The 12,427-nt window shown below is 40.1% G+C and overlaps 3 protein-coding genes across 3 annotated transcripts; 1 reads left to right on the top strand and 2 right to left on the bottom strand.

Moving 5' to 3' along the window:
* Positions 1–765: 765 nt before the first annotated feature.
* On the top strand, positions 766–3,258 carry LOC121768449 (pectinesterase 2-like). Its single transcript, XM_042164971.1, has 2 exons — positions 766–1,654; positions 2,502–3,258. Exons 1-2 carry the CDS (start codon positions 772–774, stop codon positions 3,188–3,190), a joined length of 1,572 nt encoding a protein of 523 aa, XP_042020905.1. The 5' UTR covers positions 766–771; the 3' UTR covers positions 3,191–3,258.
* Positions 3,259–3,403: 145 nt separating this feature from the next.
* On the bottom strand, positions 3,404–5,978 carry LOC121767956 (plasmodesmata-located protein 8-like). The gene is made up of 4 exons (XM_042164300.1): positions 5,558–5,978; positions 5,106–5,449; positions 3,968–4,075; positions 3,404–3,641 (listed from the first exon to the last, which is right to left on the bottom strand). The coding sequence occupies exons 1-4, from the start codon at positions 5,911–5,913 to the stop codon at positions 3,637–3,639; spliced, it is 813 nt and encodes a 270-aa protein (XP_042020234.1). The 5' UTR covers positions 5,914–5,978; the 3' UTR covers positions 3,404–3,636.
* Positions 5,979–6,262: 284 nt separating this feature from the next.
* On the bottom strand, positions 6,263–6,730 carry LOC121760724 (auxin-responsive protein SAUR24-like). The gene has a single exon (XM_042156351.1). The coding sequence runs from the start codon at positions 6,728–6,730 to the stop codon at positions 6,263–6,265; it is 468 nt and encodes a 155-aa protein (XP_042012285.1).
* Positions 6,731–12,427: the final 5,697 nt, after the last annotated feature.

The following is a 12,427-nucleotide window of genomic DNA, read 5'->3' as shown; positions in this document are numbered from 1 at the left end:
AATTTTCTTTTCAATGAGGTAAATTATATTATTCACTAATAATAATTCTATTTATTTTATTTCTCTTTAATTTTAATAATTTTGTAGGAGTAGTTTTAAAGTATTAGTATGTGTCAGGGATACTATTCTGCTTCTAAAGTTTAAAAAAGACTGGCAAGGGAGTAATATTTAGCTATTCACACTCACCATTCAATTCAGATAGTAGTATAATAAATCCAATAATGAGACGAATATGATAAGACACGATATAAATCCATTAAATTTTGTATGTATTTATGACGTTTCAAAAGGTGTACATCCTATTTGCACTTTTGCACTTACCATTATTTCAAATCGACTAGCTAGTAAAAATCCTTGTCCAAAACTAGTCAATCGCCAATTGTAAAGTGTAGAAGCAGCAGCAACATCCATGCTTTTGATTACGTACAAATTTAATCTAGTCAATCAACATCAAATTTAACCAATTATATGCACCATAGTCCATAAATAATCTAATTAAAATCTTCGCTACCAAATTTCTTCCAATATTTCAAGGTCAACTTTCATTCAAATTATACTAATATCAAACCGGATAAGCACATATATTGAACGAATCCGTGATTAGTCACTATTTTATCCATAAACACACAAAAAACCCCATTTTCAATTCATCAACCTCATAATTCAACTAGTTAGGTACATGGCTCATCAAATTCTCAATCTCCCTCCCTCTATTTAAACACCATCAACACAATTAGCACCCTACACAAAAAAAAAACACACACATCAACAATGGCAACAACAAAATTCCTAGTACTCTCATTCCTCCTATCATTTTTGTCGGCTTCTCCGGCCATCTCTGCCTCCTCCTCCGCCGTGAAATCATGGTGCAGCCAAACACCACACCCGAAACCATGCGAGTATTTCCTCACGCACAACCCTAAATATAATGTTTCGATAAATGGAAAGCCAGACTTCCTCCGCCTCTCGGCCCAGCTCGCCCTGGACCGCTGCATGCATGCCCAGAGCGGCCTCTATCATCTCGGCCAGAACTGTCGTTCAGGCCGAGAGCGGGCGGCCTGGGCCGACTGCGTGGACCTCTACGAGGAAACCATCCATGCGCTCAACAAGACCGTTGACCCAAGCACTAAGTGCACAGCCACCGACGTGCAGACGTGGCTGAGCACGGCGCTCACCAATTTAGACACGTGTATCGCCGGCTTCGCGGATTTCGGCATCAGTGATTACTACACCAACTTCCCCATCATGTCCAACAATGTGAGTTTGTTGCTTAGCAATACCCTAGCTTTGAACAAGGGGGTTTCTAATAATTCTAGTAGTAGTGTGAATGGTTATAAAGAGGGGTTTCCGAGGTGGGTCCGGCCGGGGGACCGCAAGCTTCTGCAGTCGTCTAACCCTAGGGCGAACGTTGTGGTGGCGTTGGATGGATCGGGGAATTTTAGGACAGTGGCAGCTGCTGTGGCGGCCGCGGGGAGGCGGTCGGGGAATGGGAGGTATGTGATTTATGTGAAGGCGGGGACTTATAGGGAGAATGTGGAGATTGGGAAGGGTGTGAGGAATGTTATGTTGTTGGGGGACGGAATTGGGAGGACTATTATCACCGGAAGTAGAAGCGTTGACGGCGGCTCCACCACCTTCAAATCGGCTACGGTTGGTGAGTCATTTAATTGCATATAATTGAGTTGGTTTAGTTGATTTATGTGTCGTGGATGCAATTGGAAATTGAAACTCTAAAATGGAAATAATGTGACTTTTATGTGTGCATGCATTCTTGTACCAACATATCTATGCATTATGCATATATCGTTAATTTTTTTTACTAAATCCAGTATGTTTATATGGTTGAATTTTTTGAGTTGATAGTAATGCATGATCAATGATATCAAGTATATAACGACCCGAATATTTATAACAATATATTAATATCGAGTTGCTTATAGAAGGAGGATATAGAATACTACACATTTAATACATCTAGACTGATTATTCTTCACTGTTTTTCTAATGAAAAAATAATGAAGCATTTGAAAAATGGCGAGGATATGAAATAATGCATTGGATTTACTTTTTCAAACTTTTGTACATTTTCTGATGTCCGAAAATAACACTTTTCTTGGCTCATAGAAATAAATTATTTGGATCCTTTACATCGCGTAATTGTCTTCTAGAAAAACATCATATTCACAAACACATAAATAAGCATGACATACATCTAAGTCATGTAAAAATGCATTCACAAACAAATTAAAATTACTCCCTGCATCCCATAGAAATAGAAATAAGCATGAATTTCCTTTTCCATCCATTTTATAGAAATAGTCCAAATTAGATACATATTACCTTTTCTTTTATTTTATCATAACTACACTATTTCAACTAGTATTGTTTTTTTTTCTCTTCTTCATCTCCAAATAGTCTATTTCTATGGAACAATTATATTTTTGTAAAATACGTAATTTTAATTAACAAAACCTTTATTAACCAAATTGGAACAACCACAGCTGCTGTGGGAGACGGATTCATCGCCCGGGGCATCACGTTCCGGAACACGGCGGGTGCGCGGAACCACCAGGCCGTGGCGCTGCGTTCCGGGTCGGACCTATCCGTGTTCTACCAATGCAGCTTCGAGGGGTACCAAGACACCCTCTATGTCCACTCCCAGCGCCAATTCTACCGCAACTGCGACATCTACGGCACAGTCGACTTCATCTTCGGCAACGCGGCCGTGGTGCTGCAGAACTGCAACATCTACCCGCGCGACCCGCCCAACCGGACCAACACCATCACCGCGCAGGGCCGGACCGACCCGAACCAGAACACGGGAATAATAATCCACAACTCGCGGGTGACGGCCGCCCCGGACCTCCGACCCGTCCAGGGATCCGTCCGGACCTACCTGGGCCGGCCGTGGAAGGAGTACTCCCGCACGGTGTTCATGAAGACCTCGCTGGATAGCTTGATTAACGCGGCGGGTTGGATGCCGTGGAGCGGGAGCTTCGCTTTGAATACCTTGTATTATGCAGAGTATGCGAATACGGGTCCCGGGTCGTCCACTGCGAACCGGGTCAATTGGAGGGGCTATCGCGTGATCACGAGCGCCTCTGTGGCGGCGCAGTTCGCGCCAGGAAGGTTCATTGCCGCGAATTCTTGGCTGCCGGCGACCAATGTGCCGTTTACTTCGGGGCTTTGATTTGATTTGGTTCGAGTTTGAGTTTTATTGAATTAATTGTATTTATATTTGTGCTAATCCCGTGATTATTGTAAACTTTGGTTCCCTAGTGTGATCTATGTTTTATTAATGAAAACTGAAAACACATCCATGCATAGATTTATAGTGACGAATAATAATGCTTCGTTTATATTTTTGCAATCAATATAAGAGGCAAGATTTAGGGAGTAATAGTTTGGCAAAAAAAGATTTTAAAATGTATACTACAACATAGCATTAGTGGTATATCTAGACATTAACATTGGATGCAAATAATAAATTTAAACAAATCATAGAACCAACTACACCAACAAATACAATTTCGTGCAAAACTTAATAGCACCACAAAATACATGGAATAGATGCTTCAATTCCTTTTTCCATACGCAAGTTTCTGCTATATATATTGGTCTTGTTGTCTCCAGAATTCAACCTGTAATTTTTCAATACTAGCCACAATTAGCGGATACTAATCTAGATAGTAGTAGAAATACATATTTAATTGTCGTAACAAGAACCAAGAACTAGGTGGTTCGATTCCAGTTTCAAATTAATTTTCAAACTAGGAATTTGGGAAAAGATGTTAAAAATTGGCGATTTTGAACCAGAAACTAGAACCGTTCACATCATTAATTTCAGTTTCACCTTATGTGGAGCCATAATCACTATTCCAAACCAAAACTTAAACCAGGGATTTCCAGTTCGGCGGCAACACTAGACTATATATAGAGAAGTATATTAGGTAAATAAGATTATTACCAAGGGCTTTTCTGCAAAATGAAAGAAATACAATCAGAACAGCGACTCCGGCCACCACCCCCACAATTATGGCCACGGTTTTTCCCACGTCATCTCCGTTTGAGGAATCTGCATATATATTAGTATTTCAAACAACAATCTTTTAAATATTGCAAACATATTTCCACAAATTCAAGCAGATTTCTAAATTTTAAGAAACCACAAATGTGGGTCACGACAATTGTAATAGTAGTATTTAATTACAAATAAATAAATACTCCATAATACAAGACCAATCCACAATAAAAGATTCCAACTTTCTCGAGAAGGGGGAGCAAATAAAACTTTGTTCAAGATAAGATACCCAAATTACTGGCTGAAAAAATATAGTATAATATGAGTCACTAAGGAAAAGCATATAAAGTTCGAATTTGTTGCAAGCTTTAATTTAAACTTTATGAAGAATATGGGGTGGTGACGCAATTATGTGCATTAGAATATATACTTATGCCATTAGAGGGTTCAACTTGTTTCTATCTCAAATCAACTTTGGATCTCACTTTATTTATTTTAATTAATATTTATATACCCCCATTAATTCATATATTTCTTTCTTTTTTACCCTGTTTGTATTATTTTATATCCACCAATAATTGTTTTTTAAATAGAAAAATTGCTTCTTCATTTTTCCCACCCAGACATCAGACATGACTTGTGATTCCGATTCCATTTCCACTTCCACATTCTTATTATATTCCATTTTCTAATTCACTACCATGATTCATGAGTAGTAGTATAAATTGTAGTACTACTACTATTTAAGTAATCATCATGGTATGGAATTTCTATCCGGCTTTATTTTTTGAGAAGCTCGAGAACGAGAACCCTATTTTCTCAGGAATAAATTTAGATTTCTTCTATATCTGGTTTAAAAAAAATATAATACGTATGTATCTAAAGTAAAAAAATCATAGTTAAATCCGTGTTAGCATGCATAATATCGTCTAAGGTAAAAAAAAGTAGTGAAAACAATCCAAACCCTCAATAATAAAGAGGAAAAAATATTGGAGAGTATCAATTTTTTTTCTAATGCAGCTTCATATATATTTTTTCTAAAAAATTAAATTTCAAACCTAAAAACAAATATTAAAAAAAAAACCTGAGGAAGAGGAAGTGGTAGTATAGTAGCCTGACTCCCAATACCGAACATAACACTGCGCCAAGTACACATCCGCCGCCGGCGCCGCTCCACACAGCATCTTCACCTTCGCCACCGCCTCGGCCAAACACTCCGAGCAATCCCCCGCCGCCATATCCCCCAGGCACTGCGCATACCCCTCCACCGCCCCGGTGGCGCTCACCCTGAACCCCGCCGCCCCTCCCAATTCCGCCAGCACGTCGTCCCTCCGCCGCCAAAACTCCCCGTCCACATTCCCGCCGACCCCGCACTTCCTATACCTCAAACCGGTGTCCAATCTCCCCAAAAAGTCGGCGCGCTCGTACCTGTTGGGGTTCAAACCATCCCACATCGAAGAATTAGAAAATGTGCAAATAATATGTTCCCAGCGGATTACTGAATTGATGTTTTTTAGTGAAAGTGGACAATATTACCGGAGGTAGCAGGCGTCGAGCTGGAGGCTGGCGCCGTAGGTGTCGGGGCAGAGCACGGAGACCTGGTTGATGGCGCCGGCGATGCATGAGGCGCAGTTGCGGAGGCTGAGGTCCCCGCGGCACTGGTAGAGGCCGTAGGAGGCGGAATCGGGTGGGGAAGCTGTGTCGTTGGAGATGGCGATGGCGTCGTAGAGGGTTCGGGAGGAGGAGGAGGCGAGGGAGGAGAGGATGGAGATTTTGCTGGCTTCGTATGGTGAATTAGGAGGGTATTTATCTTGGGAGCAGCCGCCATAGATGAAGACGTGGGCGTCTATGGCGCTCAAGAAGATGGAGAGAGTGATGAGGAGAGGTAGCATTGTTTGTGAAATTGGAATATGATCGTTTTGTTCCTTGCACCTTTTTTCTAGTATTTTTTTTTGTTTGGTTTTGCTTTTGAGTTTTGAATATATATTCGTTTTGTTTTGTTAGTGTTGAACGGAAAAAGCATATTTTTGGAGTTGGTGTTTTAGTTGACCATTATATCCACTATAAAATTGTATAAACTGCAAAATCTTAATGGAGTAATAGTATATATTTACAATTTACAACCATAAAGCACGGATGAAAGCCTAACAATCCGAAAATTCGATTCTAAAAGGAAAACATACTAGTAATATTTACAATTAAAAGTATATAGACATGAAAACAATAGCATCCCATCAAAATTCAAAACCACATTTTCTTCCACGACAGCAACTTCCGGGTACACTGACCCGCCTTGATCCGGGTCTGAACACTCTCAAACTCCGAGATCCGACAAGGTATGGTTAGCCCACCCGGATGCTTATACCCGAATTCCCTTTCGGACTCCTTGAGCAAATCCCTAAATAATGGATGGTTTATATAAACAATAGGCACCAAAATCCTTTCCATATCTCCATCCTTTTCCCCCACGTAAATCGCCATATGCCCTTTCGGTATTTCGCTCGCCCATTCTTCTTTACCAACCCGGAAGTATCCCCCACCCGGATCCATATTCCTACCTAATACCGCCTTCGCTTTCGTCTTCACCCGCTCCGTCCAGCTTAGCGGTTCCACACTCCGATACCTACCGGCTAAGCGCTTCCACCGGAAAACACGCCGGAAACTTGTGGCGACGCGGTGCTTGAGCGAGAAACCACGTATGCTGCCCATGATAATATATCTCTTCCGTTCAGATATTTACGGAAATTGGATTTACCTTCTTTTTTTATTTTTCTCTTTTAAAGAAAAAAAGTGGAGATTTGTGTTGGTGTGAATTCTAGGAGAAGGGCCATGGATCGGCCATGGACATGGCTAGACGGAAAAGTGTGAGGCAGACTTCAGAGAGAGAGGTTGGTATGTTCGACATGGTGGATGATTGTTTTTCATCTACTCAGGCTGCGGCGGAGGCGGAGGCGATGAGAAATATAAGGAGTCAAGATAGAAATATGGGAAGAAGAAACACCATGTATTCTTAAAGAGGGAAGGGAGTATTGAAATTTTTAAAATAGAAAAGGAGAACGGGATTTTATATTACTGAAAATTTCAGTTTTATTGTTGAAATTGAGCTGTGGAGGGCCGATTTTAGTGCTTTGACATTGATTTCTCATTTTGTTTTCTGTATTTATCTTTGTCCACGTAGTTATAAAATCATGTTATGTTATTATACTATATTTTACGTGGGCATTAATTTAGTATGAGTTTAATCTAAGTAGGTGTTATGTGTGTAAATTGAGTATGAGGTGAATTTTTATAGATATAGCGAAAAGGATAAAAGTCTGTTGAGTGTATCAAAAAGTACAGAAATATACATGCGCTTCTCAAATTAAAGCATTGGCATGAACATGTCCATCTCAAGGGCAAATTTTTATTTCCTATTTCAATGTCAGCATTTTACCTACCTGGCCTATCTCCTTGCCATAGAATTAAGAGCTTATTTCAGTGGAACAATTCTTATTCCATACAGGATTTTATATATTGATATTTTGTGAGTAAAGTGGTGAGAGAAAAAGTAAAGAGCGTGATATTTTTATTTTAAGAAATGTGTCATTTCAAGTAAGACATCCTAAAAAGGAAAATGTGTCACTTAGAATGAGACGAAAAAAATAATACTAGTATTCATTCCGTCCGCCAGGGCATCCACAAGACCACAACCTAAGGGGAGTTTCGTATGTCGCGTCCCAAATGCAGTGGGAGATGGCAGGTCATGGTTGGAGGGCAGGCGTTTGAGGTGCAAGACGGTTGAGGTGCCTGAGTTGGGGTGGGACGCCCAGCCCCATTGCGGCGCGACTCGCCATGTTGAGCGCGTTGTGGGCACCAACGACGTGCCGTAGCCCGATTTTTTTCTAATTTTAAACATTAATTAATTCCTCTAATAAATATATTCATTCTACACCATTCCTATCACTCTTAAACTTTAATTAATTCCCTTAGAACGAATTTCTTCAAGTAGAAGAAGTAGTTCCTCTAGAATGAGATGGTCGACATCCTTCGCAACAATATTATAAAGCAAAAGCATTTTTCTTTTTTTTTCTTATAAATATTTAGGATTTGTAATTTTTGAACTTTTATGATTTATAATTTTTAACATCTAGGATTTGTAATTTTTAATTTCTTTAATGAATGAATGATTTTTTCATGTTATGTTCATCATTTTCAATTTTACAACTAAAAAGTTAATAGTAGTGAATATTGGTGGCCTGGGGAGGGACGTGGAATGGTGTTCAGTGTTGTGGAAGTTTTAGCCGGACGCAGTAAATGAGGATAATGATGATGTGGCGGGGAGTTGCGTGGCGTGGGGTGTGGGTTGTGGATGCCCTCAGAACCTTACATGTTTTGTCATTTCGGGTTGTCCGCCATTTAGAAACACATTAAAAAAAAATTCAATTTTTTTTAAGTGGATCTAATACTATACTTATTCATTTCATTGACATTCATTTAAAAATGAATACCACTATATAAAAACGAAACTTATATTCTAATAATATTTTTATTCATTTTCTTTATATGATAAAAATAATATCTTAAAATTCATGTTGAGTCAAAACGTTTCTTAAATGGCGAAAGGGTATTATATTTTTTTATAGTGGTTGGCCCGTTTTGGCCGTGCTAATATTCTAAGTTAGTGGGCTGGTGTATACTCTTAAAATTAGGCTAAACGCACTATATTCTGGAAATGATAATTTATTTTTTCCCGAAGAAAAAAAAAAGTTTGCTGTATGGCCATGATTTGAAAATTAAGTAAAAGTAGATCGATTCTACGACGATTACGATATTAATCTTTGAAATTGATATAAAATTTATCTACCAATTATTTGCATACTCATATGTTCGTTCATAACTCAAATCCTTTTTTTTCTGACTCGATCTCAAGACATAAAATTGTTTCAAAAATAGAAAGAAATGCATCTACTCCCTCCCCTCCGTCCCGCACTACTCACACTTATTTCCTTTTTGGGCGTCCCAAGTTACTTGCATTCTTTCCATTTTTAGTAAAAAATTTCACCTACAGCCGTCATTTTTGACTTTTCTATACACTCATTCCTTAATCTCCGAGCCGAAAAGGAAATGAGCGAGTAGCCCGGGACGGAGGGAGTATAATTTACTGAAAGGAAATTACAAATTTACCCAAAAGAAATTCCGCAGTGTGTAATCTCGCGCGAAGAAGAAGAAGAAGAGTAGTGTTGAATAAACTCTATGTCAATAGCAAGAATCGGACCATTCGGATCCCACATTTGTACCAAGAACAACTGCAATTCCTACCGGAAACGAGTCGGATCCATTTTATAGGATTCGAATATGGATGCGTTGCAGGAGTCGGGTTGGGAGGCGCTCCTTGGCGGGTCTAGTAGTTGAAGGTGATCTCGATCAAAATACGCTAAGCTCGGTGCTCGCAAGGGGGTGAAAGAGAGTATGTTCGTTTTTGTGTGTGTCAGTGTGTATTAATCTTCCGTTCGTTCTGTAGGATATTCAGTGATGTGGTTCATTTGGATTTATTTGTGACCTAATTGTTGTGCATTAGTACTATTCTTTTTCATTTTTACAATCGTGCAAATTTTAGTAAGCAACTGTAGGTTTTTATATTCCTGAAATCGTCGTTCTCATCCAGTATTTTATCACGAAGGATTTATCCTTCGTTTCTTCAAACTATTTATGTTTTTTGAGGTGCTATAGAATCGTGAATCGTTTAAGTAGGTTATGTTGGTGGAGCCAGCTTGGAATGCATGTTTCTAATTTGCTGGTTGGGCGTGGTGGCCCGGAAGATGTGAGTCACCTAAGGTGAATTTGATAATGTAGAGAACAGAGATGATGGAATGAATATATTATGGCAGTTTGTAGAAATTGTATATAGGTGGGCTTTTACATTTGCGTTTCTGTTAGTTGATAACCTTTTGGAAAGGTCTCATCTATATCCATTTTGTTGGTTTATCTCTATAATGATGTGTGAAAATTTTGTCTGTTAAGTTTGTGATGAGGTTGGTATGTGCTATATACAGTGCATCCATCATGGCTATTTCCCCTAGTTGTCTCAGAGGGCGGATTGCGATATTTCCTTTTGCACTTGTTCTTAGATGAGTGGGGATCCTCTGCTGTCCAGTGTAGCACAGATGGCTTCATTTTATAATGGCTATAGTGGAAGCCATTATAAAGATGGAGATCCAGGCCCTGCAGATGGCTTAATCATCTTCTGGATATAAAATGAACTGGATATCCATTTTCATAAAATGAGATCAACGCCATTTCCAGGCCATGCAGATCATCATCTCTGGATTGTGGAAATCTATAAAGATGGAGATCCAGTTATCGCTTGGGAAGTTACTGGATATAAATGATTTAATGAGTCGATGCGCTGCATCATAAAATGAACTCTCTGATGTTTTGTTTGTGTTTTCAGGCACTGCAGATGGCTTCATGATAATCCAAACTGTTGGGAAAAGTGGTGATATTTATCAAGGAGTATCAAAAATAAATTGATACTTGCACAGCGGAACCAGGATAATTCTTTTCCCTCTTGCTGGATTAAATAATGGGACCAAACCAAGAAAGCAAATTTTGGTGCAGAATAAAAACGTGAGACGAGAATTTTACGTGGAAACCCAATTCGGGAAAAAACCACGAGACCGAAGTCTAAATCTTCCACTATGTATATAGTAGGCTTACAAATTCTCCCTACACTCTATAGGGGAAACACAAATCTCAAGTTGAATAACTTGGAATACACACAAGAGGAGTGAACTACAATTTTAAGGGAGATAGGAATTTTTCCTCACTTCTTCTTCTCTCAAAATGTACTCACCGAAACTCTCTTGCTCTCTCTCACAGGCTGCTGTGATTCTCAGCTCTTGCACTACCTTCACCGTTGGAAGTGAGCTCTATTTATAGAGCAATTGTGTTGCATTTTTCTTCTCCTACAACCGCCACTACAGCCGTCCCTATAGCCGCAATTGTTGAAGGCGGATACCATGTGTGGACTTATGTAGTGTGAATACTGCCATATCCATCTTGTTGCATTTATTGCAACAATCTTCACCAATCTTTTATGGTCAAAGATGGTGGCTTCCACATGGGGTGGAAATACTCAACAATTCTCCCCCTCCACCTCATGTGGGGATTCAACGAGACCCGCTTCTTGTTTGCAGATCTCAAACTTATCTCGGGGTAAGGACTTGGTAAGCATATCGGCACCGTTCTCATCGGTGTGCACCTTCTCCAGCTGCAAAAGCTTTCTGTCAAGTGCTTCTCGTATCCAGTGATACCTCACATCAATATGCTTCGTTCTTGAGTGAAAACTCGAATTCTTACTCAAGTGAATTGCGCTTTGACTATCGCAGTAAAGCACATACTTCTCTTGCTTCAAGCCCAACTCTTGTAGAAACTCCTTCAACCACAATAGGTCTTTACAAGCCTCCGTCATAGCTATGTACTCAGCCTCTGTTGTGGATAATGCCACGCATTTTTGAAGTTTCGATTGCCACGAGATAGCCCCCCTTGCAAGTCTCATCAGGAATCCGGACGTGGATTTCCTGGAATCTACGTCACCAGCCATGTCTGCATCCGTATATCCTTCTAGTAGGATATGGTTGTCGCCAAACTTCAGACAAAGTTTAGAAGTACCTCGCAGGTACCGAAATATCCATTTCACTGCGGTCCAATGCTCTTTTCCCGGATTAGAGAGAAATCTACTAACCACACCCACTGCGTGAGCTATGTCTGGTCTGGTGCATATCATAGCATACATTAGACTGCCCACTGCAGAAGCATATGGCACCTTCTGCAGCTCTTTCTTTTCTATCTCACTTGTCGGGCATTGCGCAGAGCTGAGCTTCATATGACCCGCAAGTGGAGTGGTGACTGGCTTCGATTTGCTCATACTGAATCTTTCAAGAACTTTCTCAACGTATTGTTCTTGAGATAACCAGAGCTTCTTGCTCTTCCTATCCCTGAAGATCTTCATTCCAAGGATCTGCTTAGCCGCGCCCAAGTCTTTCATCGCAAAAGACTCGCTTAGCTCTTTCTTCAGCTCATCAATCTTGCTGGCATCATGGCCTACAATCAGCATGTCGTCAACGTAGACTAACAGTATGATAAACTCACCCCCTGCGAACTTCTTGAAGAAAACACAGTGATCTGAGGTGGTCCTGATGTAGCCATGGGTCGACATGAAGGACTCAAACTTCATGTACCATAGTCTGGGAGCTTGTTTTAGGCCGTACAAGCTCTTCCTCAACCTGCACACAAGGTTCTCTTTCCCTTTGACTTTGAACCCTTCAGGTTGGTCCATGTAGATTTCTTTATCTAAATCTCCATGCAGAAACGCCGTCTTCACATCAAGTTGCTCGATCTCCAGGTCTGAGTTGGCAGCAATCGCGA

The sequence above is a fragment of the Salvia splendens genome, chromosome 2 (genome assembly GCF_004379255.2).
Source record: "Salvia splendens isolate huo1 chromosome 2, SspV2, whole genome shotgun sequence".
NCBI lineage: Eukaryota > Viridiplantae > Streptophyta > Magnoliopsida > Lamiales > Lamiaceae > Salvia > Salvia splendens.
The sequence above is the reverse complement of the archived record's forward strand: the minus strand, read 5'-3'. Positions and strand labels throughout refer to the sequence as shown.

Excerpts from the sequence above, each read along its gene's own strand:
- LOC121768449 (XM_042164971.1), top strand. The coding sequence starts at position 772 with ATGGCAACAACAAAATTCCTAGTACTCTCATTCCTCCTATCATTTTTG. Across the intron at positions 1,655-2,501 it reads CTTCAAATCGGCTACGGTTG|CTGCTGTGGGAGACGGATTC; the intron begins GTGAGTCATTTA and ends GAACAACCACAG.
- LOC121767956 (XM_042164300.1), bottom strand. The coding sequence starts at position 5,913 with ATGCTACCTCTCCTCATCACTCTCTCCATCTTCTTGAGCGCCATAGAC. Across the intron at positions 5,450-5,557 it reads CTCGACGCCTGCTACCTCCG|GTACGAGCGCGCCGACTTTT; the intron begins GTAATATTGTCC and ends GAACCCCAACAG. Across the intron at positions 4,076-5,105 it reads TACCACTTCCTCTTCCTCAG|ATTCCTCAAACGGAGATGAC; the intron begins GTTTTTTTTTTA and ends ATATATATGCAG.
- LOC121760724 (XM_042156351.1), bottom strand. The coding sequence starts at position 6,730 with ATGGGCAGCATACGTGGTTTCTCGCTCAAGCACCGCGTCGCCACAAGT.